Genomic DNA, 18,683 nt, shown 5'->3' with positions numbered 1-18,683 from the left:
TTATTCGCCACGACCAAGCAGGATTTATACCTGGGATACAGGGCTGGTTCATTATCTGCAAAACAATTCACGTGATTCATGACACCAATACAAGAAAGGACAAGAACCATATGATCCTCTCGATAGATGCAGAGAAAGCGTTTGACAAAATGCAGCACGCCTTCTTGATAAAAACCCTCAAGAAAGTAGGGATAGAAGGATCATACCTCGAGATCATAAAAGCCATATATGAATGACCCAATGCTAATATCATCCTCAGTGGGGAAAAACTGAGAGCTTTCCCCCTAAGGTCAGGAACAAGACAGGGATGTCCACTCTCACCACTGTTAATCAACATAGTATTGGAAGTCTTAGCCTCTGCAATCAGACAACACAAAGAAATAAAAGGCATCCAAATCAGCCAGAAGGAGGTCAAACTTTCACTCTTCACAGATGACATGATACTCTACATGGAAAACCCTAAAGATTCTACCAAAAAACTGCTAGAACTGATTCATGAATTCAGCAAAGTTGCAGGATATAAAATCAATGCACAGAAATCGGTTGCATTCCTATACACCAACAATGAAGCGACAGAAAGAGAAGTCAAGGAATCGATCCCATTTATAGTTTCACAAAAAAACATAAAATACCTAGGAATAAATCTAACCAAAGAGGTGAAAAATCTATACACTCAAAACTGTAGAAAGCTTATGAAAGAAATTGAAGAAGACACAAAGAAATGGAAAAAGATTCCATGCTCCTGGATACGAAGAACAAATATTGTTAAAATGTCGATAATACCCAAAGCAATCTACATATTCAATGCAGTCCCTATAACACCAGCATTCTTCACAGAGCTAGAACAAATAATCCTAAAATTTGTATGGAACCAGGAAAGACCCCGAATAGCCAAAGCAATCTTGAAAAAGAAAACCAAAGCAGGAGGCATCACAACCCCAGACTTCAAGCTATACTACAAAGCTGTAATCATCAGGACAGTATGGTAGTGGCACAAGAACAGACACTCAGATCAATGGAATAGAATAGAGATCCCAGAAATGGACCCACAATCGTATGGCCAACTAATCTTTGACAAAGCAGGAAAGAATATCCAGTGGAATAAAGACAGTCTCTTCAGCAAGTGGTGCTGAGAAAACTGGACAGCGACATGCAGAAAAATGAAACTGGACCACTTTCTTATACCATACACAAAAAGAAACGCAACATGAATGAAAGACCTCAATGTAAGACAGGAAGCCATCAAAAAACTCGAGGAGAAAGCAGGCAAAAACCTCTTTGATCTTGGCTGCAGCAACTTCTTACTCAACACGTCTCTGGAGGCAAGGGAAACAAAAGCAAAAAGGAACTACTGGGACCTCATCAAAATAAAAAGCTTCTGCACAGTGAAGGAAACAATCAGCAAAACTAAAAGGCAACTGACAGAATGGGAGAAGATATTTGCAAATGACATATCAGATAAAGGGTTAGTATCCAAAATCTATAAAGAATTTATCAAACTCAACACCCAAAAAACAAATAATCCAATGAAGAAATGGGCAGAAGACATGAATAGATACTTCTCTAAAGAAGACATCCAGATGGCCAACCAACACATGAAAAAATGCTCCACATCACTCATCATCAGGGAAATACAAATCAAAACCACAATGAGATACCACCTTACACCTGTCAGAATGGCTAACATGAACAACTCAGGAAACAACAGATGTTGGCAAGGATGTGGAGTCTTTTGCATTGTTGGTGGGAATGCAAGCTGGTGCAGCCACTCTGGATAACAGTATGGAGGTTCCTCAAAAAGCTAATAATAGAACTACCCTATGACCCAGCCATTGCACTACTAGGCATTTATCCAAGGGATACAGGGGTGCTGTTTTGAAGGGACACATGCACCCCCATGTTTATAGCAGCACTATCAACAATAGCCAAAGTATGGAAAGAGCCCAAATGTCCATTGATGGATGAATGGATAAAGAAGATGTGGTACATATATATGATGGAGTATTACTCGGCAATCACAAAGAAGGAAATTTTGCCATTTGCAACTATGTGGATGGAACTGGAGGGTATTATGCTAAGTGAAATTAGTCTGTCAGAGAAAGACAAAAAACATATGATTTCACTCATATGAGGACTTTAAGAGACAAAACAGATGAACATAAGGGAAGGGAAACAAAATTAATATAAAAACAGGGAGGGGAACAAAATAGAAGAGACTCATAAATATGGAGAACAAACTGAGGGTTGCTGGAGGGGTGGTGGGAGGGGGGGGGATGGGCTAAGTGAGTAAGGGGCATTAAGGAATCTACTCCTGAAATCATTGCTTCACTATATGCCAATTTGGATGTAAATTTTAAAAAATAAAAAATAAAGTTAAAAGAAAAGAAAAATCAACTGTATATTGCTAAACAAGGAACAAATTACTAGAAAATAAAATTTTGATAAGTAATTACCATTTGTAATCATATCAGAAATATGCATAGGTATAAATCTAAAGACAGATATGTTAGCTCTCTACAATAAAAAGTGAAACCCAGGAGAGAAATCAAGGGATACCTAAATATACAGGAAGATACATAGATATATATAAAATTTATGAAGGAAGGTTTAATTTTTTTAAAATTTTTTTCAATGTTTATTTAGAGTACTCTAAATATTTTAATTTTAATTATTTGTGTATTTAGAGAGAAACAGAGAGTGAGTAGAGAAGGGGCAGAGAGAGAGGGAGACAAAGAATCCAAAGCAGGCTCTAGGCTCTGAGCTGTCAACACAGAGACTGACGCGGGGCTGGAACCCACGAACCGTGAGATTGTGACTGGAGCCGAAGTCAGTCACTTAACCAACTGAGCCACCCAGGCGCGTTTAATATTTTAAAAAGACCTTAATTCTCTCTGAATTAGATTCAATGTAACCTGCTACAAATACCAGTACTTTTAAAATGCAAGTTGACAGGGGCCCCTGGGTGGCTCAGTCGGTTGAGCATCTGACTTCTGCTCAGGTCGTGATCTCACCGTCTGTGAGTTCGAGCCCTGTGTCGGGCTCTGTGCTGACAGCTCAGAGCTTGAAGCCTGCTTCGGATTCTGTGTCTCCCTCTCTCTCTGCCCCTCCCCCACTCATGCTCTGTCTCTCTCTCTTTTTGTCAAAAATAAATAAACATTAAAAAAATAAAATGCAAGTTCACAAGCTGATTATGAAATTTACATTGAATTACAAAGGGCCAACTCCAGTCAAGATAATCCAGAAGAATTATGTTACTGAATTCTGCTCCTTGTAGAAAGTTACAGTAATTAAGGTAGTGTGATAAATGTGTAAGTGTACACACTTAGTGTATTGATTAGTAGTAGTGTAGTGTATTGTAGTGATTAGTGTAGTGTATTGATTAGTAGATCAATAGAACAAAGTCTAGAAATCCATACATATTTGGTGGCTTGACTAGCAACAAATGTGTTATTGCAGTGCAATAAGAAAAGGAGAAAGTTTTCAGTGAATGGTGTTGGGTTAATTAGATTTCCTTATGGGGAAAAAGTGAATCTTGACCCTCGATGACAGATCTACATGTAAACGTTAAAACAACCATGCTACTACGAAACAGGGTAGAATATTGTCACCTTGGTATAGGCAAAGATTTCCTAAACAGGACACAGAAGGCACAACTGATGAGGAAAAGATGGATAAACTGTCTACACCACATTTAAATCCAAGCTTTTTGACTGCTAAAAAAAAATAATATCCTGGGGCGCCTGGGTGGCTCAGTTGGTTGAGCATCCGACTTCAGCTCAGGTCATGATCTCGCGGTCTGTGACTTAGAGCCCCGCATCAGGCTCTGTGTTGACAGCTCAGAGCCTGGAGTCTGCTTTGGATTCTGTGTCTCCCGCTCTCTGCTCCTGCCCTGCTCGTGCTCTGTCTCTCTCTCTGTCTCAAAAATAAATAAACATTAAAATAAAAAAAAATAATAATATCCTTACAGAGTTAAAGGTAAGGCATAGATTGGACAAAGAAATTATATTCAAAAATGGGCCACTGAGAAGAAAAGGCAACCAAGAGATGTACAAGACTTAAGCACTTTATAAAAGAGGCTTCCAAATGGCCAACAATCATATAAAAATGTGCCCAAAGTCCCAAGTCACCAGGGAAGTCCAAACTAAAACCACAACCAGATGACAGTACACATTTACTAGAACACTGTAGAGCAACTGACAATGCCAAATATTGGTAGGGTTTTATAGCAACCTGAATTACCATATATGGCTGATGTGTGTATAAATTGGAACTTCTTTTGAAAACCATTTGCCAGCAGAACCCCTATGAATCCTAGGATCCAATGATTTAATTCTTAGGTTTACATCCCCAAATATATGTACTTTTGCTTACCAAAAAATACAAACAAGAATGTTAATAGCAGGACTATTTGTAAAAGTCTCAAACTGGAAACCACTCAAATATCCATCACTACTGAGATGGATAAGTAAATTATGGGATATTCATACAATGGAGTATGATAGAGAAATCACAATACATTATTGCTACCCATGACGGTGTGGATGAATCTCAAAACACAACACAACCACTTTGCATCCCACCCTCCCCAAATAACATCACTCACTTCCTGTGTTCTCACCAAGCCACTCCCTCTGATCCTTTGTCCAATCATTTGGACTTGGCGGTTATCAAAGTCACAATATCTGTATCTTCCCAAGTTTGCAGTCTCCTTCCTTCCCAAGTTCTTTGTCTCCTTATTTCTGACCTCTCCACAGCACTTGAAATAGTGTGCACTCCTTCCTTTGTGAAACAGTCTCTAGATTCTAGGATGCCGCACTTGCCCTAGCTTCCAGGCTGTTCCTTCTCTGTCCGGTTGCCTGAGTCTTCTTTCTCCATCAGAACTATAAGGATGCTCTGGGTCTTTACTCCTTGGCCCTTTTCTTTTAGCTATTTAATTTCTCTCCACATATGCTCCCTTCAAGTCTTGGCTTAACTAGCATCTATAAGCCGATTTTCCCCATATTTGTGTTTTGTTGGACTTTTCCTTGGACCCTGGATGTCTCTTCTGAGCTTTGGACTTGCTGCCTGTTCCCGCAGCTCTACTTGGATGACTAAAAGGCAACTCAAAATTAACACAGCTAAAAGAGGTTTCTTGATTTTCACAATGAATCTGATTCTCCTCAGATCTCCCCATCTTAGTGGATGACACAATCATTCATCCAGTGGCTCAGGCCAACAATGTAGGAGTCATTATTTATTTTACTCTTTCTTTTAGCCAAGGATCAGGCATGTTTTCTGAGCAGGGCCAGTTGGACTCTCTCCCAGGACTTTGAACCTTGAGTGGGGGACACAAGGTTAGAAAATTGGTTGGAGCTGATTCATCTCAGCTGAGACAGCCTTGAGAGCCTGTCTGTTGGTTACTGCTGCCTAGCTTCCCAGAACTGCCTTTGTCCCTCATTTTCTGGAGACCTCTGCTTCTTCAGCTTTATGTCTGAGGCTGTAGACTACTCCATGTCCTCCCTCAAGTAAAATTTCTTTTTACTTGAAATTTTCTAATAGCTTCTTGTGTTGTCTGCAATAAACGAATCCTCTGCAATATTGATGAGTAAATGAGTAAGTGAATGTCTGCATTATAAAGACTCAGTTTCCTGCCTTTTGGTCCACCACTCAGTCATTCAACGACCATGTCTGCAACCATTACTGTGTACAGGCCACACAATTAACACTGTTCTCTGCTAAGCTCCTCTTCAGGGACTGCTGTCCCTTGTTCTCCAATTAGCCACGCTTGTCCGGGCCATACCCAAGGACACCTTTGTCCTGTGACAGCACCGGATAATACAGGGTAACCTCTCCTTTCTCAAGATCCTTAATTTAATCACATCCCTTCCTAAGATAACAAAGCTGGACACTAAGGTAAGAAGAGTTGATTTTAGCCAATGATAGACTATTGCAATTGGAATCCAATAGTGTGGACTGAACTCAACTCTGATGTGTACAGAAGTGACTGTGTTTGGAAGGGAGGATGAGGGCATGGAGAAGGGGTAAGCCAGGACCTGGTAGTCAGTGCAGTAACAGTTACAAAGAGCCAGGAACAGGGTTGGTCCATGTGAAACCCATCTGGGTTTGTTAACCTGCACTTATCAAAGTTAGGCTCCTCCCCTCCCACGGAGGCTGGGAGACAGGGGAGCCATCTTCTGGTGCTGGATGGAGCAAACTAAATTCTTGTGTCAGCTTTGCATTTTCTCAGGCAGACACTTTAAGGGGAGCTAATGCCATCCTAGGGATACAGTCCTGAGCTGTTAGAAATGGTGTTAGTGTTTTGTTCACGTCTTTATAGACCAAGGTCGAGGCCTAGTCAAGAAGATGGTGCAGAAGAGCCTGGATAGAATTTGGTCAAGAGGGAACTATTGTCACCAGGTAGACCCAATGTGATCAGAGGAGTCCTTTCAAGATGGACCTGACAGGCAGAGAGTTGCCGTTAGAGAGAGTGCGGAAGATGTTACGTGGCTGGCTTTGAAGGTGGAGGAAGGCGCCTGGAACCAATGAATTCAGGCAGCCTCAAAAAGCAGGAAAAGGGAAGAAAACACTCTTTTCTAGACCTCCAGAAGGAATATATCTCTGCAGACAGCTTCATGCTAGCCTAATGAGACTGATTTTGCATTTCTGACCTCCTCCCGAATTGTAAGATACTGAGTTTGTGGTTTTTAAGCTTTTTCATTTTCTTCTGAAATAGCTAAAATTCATTTACAGTGAAATGCACAGATATTAAGTATAGAATTTAATGAATATTTACAAATCTACACCCTGATCTAAGCAGCACCACAATAACGAGAACAGAATATTTTAACCACTCCCCAAGTTTCCCACATGTGACCTTCTTGTTAATCTCTGCAACCCATAGGTAATCATTGTTCTGATTAGTTTTGTTGTTTGTGAGCTTTCAGTGCAAGCAATGCAGGGCAAAAGAAAATAATGTCTTAATTATATTGTGAAAATAGCTTTAAGTCCATTTACTCCAATTCATGTTGTTTTAGTCACTAAGTTTATGGTAATTTGCTCCAGCAGCATTAGGAACCTAATACAGCAGTTATTTCTGCATAATGAAATATGGGTATTTATTATTTTATTTAGAATGTCTGTGTTCCCATATTTTATATAAAATATGTATTGTATATATTTTTTACTTTAAAAATTTTTAATGTTTATTTATTCTTTAAAAAAATTTTTTTAATGTTTTTATTTATTTTTGAGACAGAGAGAGACACAGCATGAATGGGGGAGGGGCAGAGAGAGAGCGAGACACAGAATCGGAAGCAGGCTCCAGGCTCTGAGCCATCAGCCCAGAGCCCGACGTGGGGCTCGAACTCGCAGACCGCGAGATCGTGACCTGAGCTGAAGTCGGATGCTTAACTGACTGAGCCACCCAGGCACACCTATGTTTATTTATTCTTGAGAGAGAAACCACGTGAGCAGGGGAGGGGGCAGAGAGGGAGGCAGAATCCAAAGCAGGTTCCAGGTTGTGAGCTGTCAGTGCAGAGCCCAACATGGGGCTTGAATTCTCGAACCACAAGATAATGACCTGAGCCAAAGTCGACGCTCAAGCAACTGAGCCACCCAGGCACCCTGTATTTTATATTTTTAAAAATTACTTAAATTTTAAAATTTAATTTTTAAATTTTAATTTTAAAAATTTAAAAAGTTTAGAACAAATCCAAAGACTTTCTAATGCCTAGGCTAGCTCACACTCAGGTACACATGTCTACTTAAATATCTTCTCTGGGGCACCTGGGTGGCTCAGTCAGTTGAGCGTCTGTCTGATCTGACTGTTGATCTCAGTTCAGGTCATGATCTCACAGTTTATGAGTTTGGGCCCCACATTGGGCCCCGTGCTGATAGTGTGGAGCCTGCTTGGGATTCTCTCTCTCTCTCTCTCTCTCTCTCTCTCTCTCTCTGCCCCTCCCAGCTTGCACTCTTTCTCAAAAACAAACAAACAAACAAACAAACAAACAAACACAGAATCTTCTCTGGCTATAGGGCTTGAGGGAACATTGCATTTGGGGTGGGACCTCACAGAGTTTTTGTTTGAAGTCCTCATTGTTTTTAAGTTTGTTTATTTATTTTTGAGAGAGAGCATGCACACCCAAGTATGAGCAGGGGAGGGGCAGAGAGAGGAAGAGAGGGAGAGAGAGAATCCCAAGCAGGCTCTGCCCTGTCAGTGTAGAGCCAGACGTGGGGCTTAAACTGTGAGATCATGACATGAGCCCAAATCAAGAGTAGGACACTTAACCAAATGAGCCACCCAGGAGCCCCTGAGTCCACATTTATGAAGCACCCAGTATGTGTGAAGTGCTTTATAGACATCTTCATAGCAGTACCTTCTGCCATGGCAATTGCTGTTGTTCCCAATTATGAGTGAGGAACTGAGCAAAATACATACTCTAAATGGGTCAGTTCACAGAGTTACCAAGTGGCAAAGTGAGGATTCAAACCCACGTCCCTCTGACTTCAGGACCTGTGCAGAACTTGAGATGGCCCTGATTACATATTTGTAAGTGTGCAGGAACTGGCAGTGGCATCACGGGATAGGAGCAAGAATGAGAAGCCTGGTTCCACCACTAAACTTCATTCATTCATTCATTCATTCACTCATTTATTCACTCCACAGATATTTGTGGAACACTTACTCTGTGTGAGGCATTATCATAGGGGATGGGGAATGAAGCAGTGAGCAAAATACACAAACCTACCTGCCTCATGGAGTTTGTATTCTTGTGGGATATGAAAGACACTCAACAAAATAAATTCCATTTCCTTCATATTTTGTAAGAGAGTCCTACAAGATGCCCACAGGGCATGGTATAGTGTAGCAGAAAGGGCTGGGTTTTCAAAGCCGAATTCCTGGGTTTGAGTCCTGGCTCTGCTAGTTTCTGGCTGTGTGACTCTGGGAAAATGACTCACCCTCTCTGAGCCTCAGTTTCTCTGGTGTAAGATGGGACTAATAATTGCTATGAGCCTAACCTGTTAGGATGAATAAATCAGACAATATAGGTAAAACTCTGAGTAGGAGAATGCCATTGACCTGGAAGCTCCTCTTGGTTCTGTGGCTCTGTAGGCTACCCTGAATTCTCCTAGTTTACGATTCTGTGAAGAAACACTGGTGCACAGTCATAAATAATGGAGGTTGGTTCCAGGGTGTCTGTTCATCTGGCTGTGTCCAGCTACTCACAGGACCCTTTTCACACTCCCGATACAGGTGGTCCTTTCTGCTCAAAACAGACTATCTTGTCTTCTAATTTCCTGAACCCACACGTGGGTCCCTTCTGTTCCCAAAGAACAAGAGACAAGGCTGAGGGGAGATTGGAGCCCCGAGGGACTGTGTGCAGCTGCAGGCTTAATCTCAATTAACAAAAGCCACCTGGGGGACAGGGCTCTGCCGGGCAGCACTGGGGCCCATTTGTTCGAAGGCTCTGGGTTGCCGGGGCTTTGTTAGCGGCCCTCAGGGAGGGACTCGCAGGAAGATTTTCTTTGCTTTTCCTGGATGCCAGCCCCTCCAGGCTGCCTTTTCCTTTATAACATGGCCTACATCTGATGATTGTGTTCCTGAGCAGGGTCAGGTCCGTGGGGCTGGGAAGGTTGAATTTTAGTTCAAAATGTGTTTTCACCCTTAACTCTGCTGCCCCAGCCCAGGACACACACACACACACACACACACACACACACACACCCCTCTTCTACTTAGTCCTTCATGCACTTCTCACATTGACATATTTATGTGCCATGTGATTAATATCAGCCTTTCACAGTTACTGGGAATGTGGGGTCGATCAGGGGCTCTGTCCACGAGTACTCACCACTGCACCCTCACACTATGGGTCTGTGTTACCATTAGGGTTGCCGAATTTGGTGAATAAAAATTCAAGATGCCCATTTAAAGTAGAAATTCAGAACATGAGTAATTTTCAGATAAAACAGGCACCATGCAATATTTGGGACATAGACTAAAGATGACTGGTTATTTATCTGAACTTCAAATCTAAGTGTGCATCCTGTATTTCATCTGGCAAACTCTAATTATAACTTGTTTGTGCTGCTTGATAAATACACCCATGAATGAGGGAATGAACGGGGCTAATGCAAGATCAAAAGCAAAAAAACAAATATAGACATTTTATTGGCAAGAACATGTTAGACGTGGTTGTTTCAAGGTGATAGCAATACTGGGGAATTTTCATTTTTCTACGTGATTTTGCTTTCTTCTAGTTGACTACAATGTGCAAAGTTTTCACCTATCACATATGTATGTATTTATACCTCTATATACACACACACAAACATACTCACGCACGCACACACACACATATAGCCAACTTCTTAACATTAGTGTAAAGCCTGCTTAAAAGAAACAGCTTGTATTTTTCCTCAGCCTGAAAACCAGAATTTTCTGAACACATCCCAGAGGTTGCAGGCACTTTGAGTATCCACTAGCAGATTTCTGAAAGCAATATTGAGTGGCCTACATAGCATATCAGTAAGATCGAGTACACGAGGGGTACGTAGGAATGAAAAAGTATTGCTGTTACATTATTAATCATACTGTGCTTTAGCCAATTTGCTCCTGAAGCTTTGGGGATGTAAAGATAAGTCTAGTTAAACCTAGGACACAAACTCTTGATTAAATTGCACATAATGGGGAATCTTTGGATATTTTTTTTCCCTTTGATTTGCAGCAGAAAGGTGGAAAACGAAACACACATAAGCTCTTACAGAGAATGAGACTTGTCCCTCCCTGACCACACACAGCTTCCTGTGATGTTTTGAGGCTGGGCACCTTTGAAATTTGCATGTTGGATGACCACAGTGGCCTGGCAGTGGTGGGCATGTCGCGAGTACTACACCTTAAGGGAGCAAGGATGGGGTGGGGGGACTCCCATTTGTGATGGGTCTACTCTTGTGCTGTGAATAGCCCTTTGTCTCCTTTTGTCCATAAAAACAACCCTATTACACACATTAACCCTGTCTCATAATTGACTTAAAAATGAGAAAGATTACTCCCAGGTCACACCTCCAGAAGCATTGCAAGGTGTTTAATAGTTGGAGAAAGAGTCACTTACGTTGGCTATGCTGTACTTACCAAGGCAGAAAGCCTTTATTAGAAGAAATAAATATTCTTTCTGAATATTTTCATCTCAGGATTTGAAAGATTAAAACTTTTTCTTCCATATGTTAAGGAAGCCCCCTCTAGGTTTCCAGTTCTGAAAGTGGTGGAATTAAGGTGGGGAGTGATTTCTTCTCTCCCCTATCACTATTTTTTTAAGTTTATTTATTTATTTTGAGAGAGAGCGCGCATGCATATGAGCTGGGGAGGGGGCAGAGAGAGAGAGAGAATAAGAGAGAATCCCCAGCAGGCTCTGTGTTGTGAGCCCAGAGACCAATGTGAGGCTTGATCCCACGAACCATGAAATCATGACCTGAGCTGAAATCAAGAGTTGAACATTCAACCGACTGAGCCACCCAGGCATCCCTCTCCTATATCACTATTAATGTTACCTGATGTTCTGCAGAGATTCAGTGTGGGAAAAAGGGAAGACAAGGCTATACCCCATGTTATCCCCAAGCCAGCATGTGTGGAGATCAGAGTGTCTCCTGGAATGACACCATGTTAGTAAACAGCAAAATCTGTAAACCTTGCCCAGCTTCAAGTCTCCTAACACCCCTTATAAAAAAATTGGGAATAAACTGAAATCCATTTTGCCTACTCAGTGAGGAGAGATAGGCCTGAAAGGGAGAAATGCTAAGTATGTCCTTCTGAAGAGTTCCTGGTCTTAAAAGGAGAAAGTTAGTTGGCTGGACTTTGGAAGAAGGAAAATGTGACTTTGAACAAAGCAAGGATGTGAATTGAGAGCACCTCATCATTCTCAGGGAAGAGAGAGGGGGAGAAACAGGCAATCTGCTAATTGCTAAGGGTGGGGACGAAAGAGCTGTGTCCATGTGCCTCTGTGTGGCAGCGTTGTGAATAGGCCACTCTAAGCTACTGATTAAATCCACTGAGCGTGGGTCAAAATTCGACTCCACCACATCTGAGTACTGCATGAACTCAAGGGACCTATTTCCAATTCACACAAAACCATCTTCTTTGCAACTATGGTGTAGAGTCTTTGAGCAAATTGTATATCAAGTGAACTGTATCAATTAAAGATGGAGGGAGACAGGTTTTATTCCTCCAGAGAAATGTCCTTAAACACACAGTGACATTTCAATTATTCTCCCATTAGTATTCTCTGAATAAAGACTTTTTTTTTTTGCCTTTGCTAGTAGAAACTGCTCGGTATGCATATTTAAATAACTGCCACACTGAATTAGCTTTAAGAACAGTTTCTTAACATAATGGATGCATTAAAATGTAGAGAAAAGTAAGAGAGCCACATACAGACCTCCACGCATAAGAAAAGAGCAGGGAGTAAGAGACACTGCCAGATTCTAGCCATTTTCTGAGCCTTGGATTAATGTCCTGGCTTTAGGATCACAGTCTAGCCACTGATCTAAGTTAGCTCTACCTCTGTTAAAAGCTATTTGGCAAGAATGGCAGTGCCTGTCCTGATTCTGCTCAGGAAGGATGCTCTAAGGAAACCATTTCTACTCCCAGTCATTGTAAAGAAAAAGTGGTTTTTGTCCAAGTTCTGAAGATCAACCTCACACCAGCCATTGATGACAGTTAGTAGCCACAGTCACTGCCCCACAATTAATGAGGGAAGAGTATCTACTGAATGACAAGACATCTGAACTCATTCTTTGTCTGCCTATTTAGCTACAGTGTTTTGAAAAGTACGCTATCCTCCAGGCCAAGGGGAACTGTGACAAATAAACCAAGCAGTATTTATTGGTGACAGTAAAACAACAATTTGTTTCATTATAGTATCAAATAAGTCAAGGAGAACCAAAGCCCTCAAGGAAGAGCCTACCAAAGATTTTGCAAATGCACACCTAGAAATCAGGACAGGTTTCCAGAACAATGTTTGGGGTGAAGGTGGGAGTATCTCCATTGCAAGATCCCATACAAACACTTACCACAAATTAACCAGGAAAGGATGCTCCAGACCCTGCATGATCTGGAGCTCCTTGAAGACATTTCTCACTTCGTTGCGTTCCACACACTTTTGTTTATTCATGTATTTCATTGCGTACATCTTCTTGGTATCATTCTTCTGCACAATGCAGACCTAATGGTGCAAACCAGAGTGAGAAGGTGGTCAGGGCGTTGACAGATCATGGCTGCAAGAGACAGAACAAGACCTGTTGGGTGGCATGGCCTGGAGGCCTTATCACTTGCAAATACTCTGATGCTCAAGTTGCCACTGAGCTCTGATTTCGGAGTAAAAAAATTCATTTTCTTCCCCTATGCCAGGTCAATTCTTGAATCTCTGTTTTCTCAAAGGAGTCTGCCTGTTTTTGGCTCTTGGGGTTTTGTTTAGACAGCATTTTGGAGAAAACGGCCGCTTCTTTGCCAGGAATCTGCCAACAGCAAATGACATCCGCACTCTGCTTTGAGTGACTGTAATGGGCATGGCTAAACTACCAAGCTGAACAATACTGTGTGAAGAATTTCTCTTTAACCATACTTGATATAACCTAAAAGGACTTAAAGCACTTGGAAAATAGGGAACACGACATCCATATTTTCAAAATTCTTTTAGAGGTTCTGTATGTCTGGTAAAGTGGACAGCAGATGATTTTAAAATGCAAGCTCAATATTAATAAGAAATATTCTCGAAGTATGTCTCCACCAAGAAACTAATGATCAGGACTTGAATCTAGAACATTCTTGCAAAAATAATTAGCTTGGTGGGGCGCCTGGGTGGGTCACTGCAGCATCTGACTTCAGCTCAGGTCATGATCTCATGGCATGTGGGTTTGAGCCCTGTGTCGGGCTCTGTGCTGATGGACAGCTTAGAGCCTTGAGCCTGTTTCAGATTCTGTGTCTTCCTCTCTCTGTCCGTCCCCTGCTCACACCCTGGGTCTCTCTCAAAAAAAAAATTAAACATTAAAAAAATTTTTTTTAATTAGACTAGATCTATCTTTCATGGTCTAATTTTGAGAATAAAAACATTGGATACCTGAGGAAAAAACAGAAACGGGACAGCTTCTTTTCCACATAAGATTTAACTCTTACATTGAGAAGATAACTATTACTGAAGATACTGATACAGTTGGCCACTGAGTCCAAAAGTTTACTGTCCTCCTTATCGTGGAGACAAAGTCTTAAAATCTAGTGAGAGTCAATGGGCATGACGATGAAATAATTCTAAGAACAACTGGTGTTCATTATATCACACACCTCAAACTGTAGTGACAATTTTATAACAACCTCTCTGAATTATCGTTCCTCAGGGTCCCAGTCACTGGATAATCTGAATATTCTCAGACTCTGTTCCCTGAGGCATATAACCCTGCCAGTGGTTAATCATTATGGTTCTCACCTTTCCAAAACTGCCTTTCCCAATGGCTCGCAAAATTTCAAAGTGGTCAAAGTTGACTGTAAAACAAAAAGAAGAACAATGTGAGGGATTATTAGTTGCTTTTTGATCACTAATAAATAATAAAGATTTGGCGAAACTGAAGTATCTTGTTTCAACCAGCATTCCACATGATCTTAAAATGCCCATTCATTCAATAAATATTTCTTAAACAAGTATTATTTATTAATCACAGTGCTCAGTACTGGGGGATATAGTAATGGCAAAGTAAAAATCGAATCTCTACCTTTATGGAGCCTGTAGTCTAGTAAGGACTCCATAGAGAGAGAGATGCTCGCAGCCTAAATAGTCATAAATTAATGGACAATTAAAACTCCCCCTGAACATTAAGGAGAGGTGTGGTGGAGCTCTAAGAGCATGTAACAGTGGATTTCACATAGGGGGTAAGGTCAGGAGGAATACCGCTGAACACTGACGATTACAGAGAGATCTGGTCCTTTATGAAGGTGGCTCTCCTCAGCATTGTAAAAATCTCTTTGCCTATTTTCTCATAACAATCACTCTGTTGTACCTAAATGATTTCTTTTTTGCCAAGAAGGATACTATTACGAGTTTATAGAATGAGCCGATTCCCAAGGCACAAATATCTTAACAGATTCCCAAGAATATGTGTGCAGGGTTTCACTGAATGGTGCTTTGAAGTTGCCATTTGAGCTTCTAGAAGTCAGAAGCAGATGTTTGTTTACATGTAGTGTGGTCTCTTGGTCAGTGCTCATGAAATTCTCAGTGATAAGAACAGCAAAGTACAGGTTCTCTCAGAAAAGTGACAACCTTTGGTTCCCTGACCTGTCGATCTTCAGGAAATGTTTCATGGTTTTTGAAATAAGGATTTAGAGGAGTAAAATTCCAAATGAGGGATTTTAAGAGTTTATTCAGAGAAGATTGCAAAACTCTAGAAGTTACCATTCTTCTCTTTAAAAAGACTATTTTGTCTGCTTTTCCAAAAATAATTACATTAGCTACTCCCGAAGGAAAAAAATATGGGTAAGGGGGAACTCTTAAGGTCTTACCAAGCTTTCTGAGGGTTGAAATGTTTGAATGTGACTTAATCATTTCTTCTCCTGAACTCCCAAATCACTTTATTTCTACTGCACAACCCATTCAATCATGTGAGGCAGCATGTATTACAAATAACCTTGAATTCAAACACAATATAACAATGTCATTTGTAGGGAGGGACTGAACTCTATTTTCTCAGCTATTGAAATGAGACTGATCCTCTTAGACAAGAAAAACATACCTTCTACCCAGAAAGTGTTAATAAAGTTGTTTACTTAAAGCTAGTCAAGTGAATGGCTTAATTTCCAAAATTCCTGTAGTTTGAATTTCTTTCATCCACTAGATTATAAACTCTATGAGAGCAGAGATGGTAGGTCCTTTTGTCCATCCTGGTTTCCTAGCAACTCAGAAAATTTCTGGCTTGAGGTAGTTGGAAGCCAAACTCTTTGCACTTCCCACAAAGCCTCACAAGGTGATGTGCACACGGTTGGTTCTCAGCAAATAAATCCAACGAAGTTGTAAAGGCACACAAGAACCTCAAAACAAGTGCTTCTTGTAAATAGAAGCAGCATGAGCATGAGGGTCTTCCAAGGAAGTGGTTTTTAATGGGGTCAAGCCCCATTAATGAGTTATGAAATAAATTTAGTCGTAATGAGAAGCATCCAAAATTTAAACAAAGTAAAACAGGTTAGAAATGTCTCCAACGCAGCAAGAGTAGTGTTGCTTTAGGGGCACCTGGGTGGCTCAGCCGTTTAAGCATCCAGCTTTGGCTCAGGTCATGATCTCACAGTTCGTGAGTTCGAGCCCCACATCTTAATCCCCATCACCTTTTTCACCCATTCACAACCTCCCCTCTGGTAACCATGAGTTTGTTCTCTATAGTTAAGAGTCTGTTTCTTGGTTTGTTTCTCTCTCTTTTTTTTTTCCCCTCTGTTCATTTGTTTTGTTTCTTAAATTCCACATATGAGTGAAATCATATGGTATTTATCTTTTTCTGACTTATTTTACTTAGCATTATGCTCTCTAGCCCCATCCACATCGTTGCAAATGGCAAGATTTCAGTCCTTTTCATGGCTGAATAATATTTTAATACACACACACACACACACACACACACACACACACACACCACATCTTCTTTATCCATTCATCTATCAATGGGCACTTGAGTTGCTTCCATAATTTAGGGATTGGAAATAAAGCTGTAATAAACATAGGGGTGCATGTATCCCTTTGAATTAGTGTTTTCATATTCTTTCACCTCTTTGGTTAATTTTTTTCTTACTATTTTGTTATTTTTGTTACAATTGTAGTGGGATTGTTGTTTCCTTTTCATATCTCTTTCTGCTGCTTCATTATTAGTGTACAGAAATGCAATGGATTTCTGTACATTGATTTTTGCATCCTGCGATCTTACTGAATTCATTTATCATTTCCAGTAGATTTTTTGGTGGAACCTTTAGGGTTTTCTATATATAGATAACATCATGTCATCTGCAAATAGTCCAAGTTTTACTTCCTTATTTTGGATGCCTTTTATTTCTCATTCTTTTCTGATTGCTGTGGCTAGGACTTCCAGTTCTACGTTGAATAAAAGTGGTGAGGGTGGACATCTGTGTTTTGTTCCTGACCTTCGAGGATAAGCTCTCGGTTTTTCCCCATTGAGGATGATATTTGCTGTGGGTTTCTCATAGAAGGCCTTGATTATGTTCAGGTATGTTCCCTGTAAACCTAATTTGTTGAGCGTGTTTTCATGAATGGATGTTGTTCTTGGTCAAATGTTTTTTTCTGCATCTGTTGAAATGACCATATGGATTTTATTCTTTCTCTTACGGATGTGATATATCACATTGATTTGTGAATACTGAACCCCCTTCGTATCCAGGTACTAAATCCTACTTGATTGTGGTGAATGATTTTCTTAAAGACATCGTTGGATTTGGTTTGCTAATATTTTGTTGAACACACATTACATCGGTGTTCATCAGCAATACTGGCCTGTAGTTCTCTTTTTTTTTGTTGTGTTTTTATCTGGCTTTGGAATCAGGGTAATGCTGGAACTCACTTACTGCCCCTTCTTGAATGTCCAGCAATAGGAGGGAAGCTGATTGAAAAGGCAGTGAGACCTCATAAATTCAGGCAAAATGAGAAAGAGATGAAGTCAAAATTATGGGTTATTTTGTCAACAGAAACCCATTTGTATTACAGGCATATAGGATGTGCCACAGGGACTGGGTATCAAGTACCACATCCACTGTATGCTTAAACCTTTGATCACCGTGTATAGTATCAACCAGCAGATTATTTATGACCACAGGACAAAATAGGCCTACAGCCTCTTTGTATTGCCTACGAGCTAAGATTGGTTTTATATTTTTAAAGGATGATAAAAAAAAAACAATAAAGAATATGCAACCACATAAAAATCTGTAACATTTACTAGATGGCCCTTGCAGAAAAGTGTGCCAGCCCCTGAGATGAAGAATATGGTCTCTGGAAACGGACTGCCTGCGTTCAAATCCTACCTCCTATGTTTCATAGTTGTATAATCTTGGCGGTTTACTTCTGTGTTCTGTTTCTTCATCTGTGAAATGGGTATGAAAATAATGTGCGTCTCATCGGGTTTAGAGGAAGATGAAATGAGTTCCCATACACAAAGTACTTAGACTATCAATTTGAATTAATCACTTTGACTAGTATTTCTACTACTACTTCTTAGGGGCGAGCATAATTCAGACTCCCAACCAACGCTACCTTACATTGCTGTCATAGCACATGAATATTATGAGTCAGCATGAAAAAACTGGCAACTGTCAGTGTCATTTCTACATATTTTGGGTTTTTGTAGTCAGTAGTGTGGTATTCCTGCAGTGTTTCCTCAGTTGCCACAGTTAACCTTTGCTGTCATGTTGTTGTGTGTTGTCCTTGTATCACGTTTTACAACTTTGTTCCTGATTCATGAAGGAGATCTCGTGCCAAGAAGACAGAGAGGTGCTCTAGGGGTACTGTTAGACCCTGGGTCTCTGTGGGGCCTTGAAGGCAGCCGTTGGGTGTGGAGAGAGGCAGAGCCTGGTTCTCACTTCACTCACAGACCTGGCCTATGGGATGTGGCCTGTGGAAGAACAGACAGGCAGAAGAGCTGGAACCTTCAATACCTTTCTTATCTGCTTCCAA

At 40.7% G+C, this 18,683-nt stretch overlaps 1 protein-coding gene across 1 annotated transcript in view; it reads right to left on the bottom strand.

Moving 5' to 3' along the window:
- STK32A (serine/threonine kinase 32A) overlaps positions 1-18,683 on the bottom strand; it is a 133,159-nt gene that overhangs the window by 86,605 nt on the left and 27,871 nt on the right. Inside the window, exons 3-4 of the mRNA XM_043590425.1 lie at positions 14,454-14,509; positions 13,045-13,196 (exon numbers count right to left, since the gene is read on the bottom strand). Coding sequence (XP_043446360.1) covers positions 13,045-13,196; positions 14,454-14,509 — 208 coding nt within the window. The remainder of the gene's footprint in view (positions 1-13,044; positions 13,197-14,453; positions 14,510-18,683) is intronic.

This window comes from Prionailurus bengalensis, chromosome A1 (genome assembly GCF_016509475.1).
Source record: "Prionailurus bengalensis isolate Pbe53 chromosome A1, Fcat_Pben_1.1_paternal_pri, whole genome shotgun sequence".
Classification (NCBI taxonomy): Eukaryota; Metazoa; Chordata; class Mammalia; order Carnivora; family Felidae; genus Prionailurus; species Prionailurus bengalensis.
This window is presented reverse-complemented; position numbering and strand designations above follow the sequence as displayed.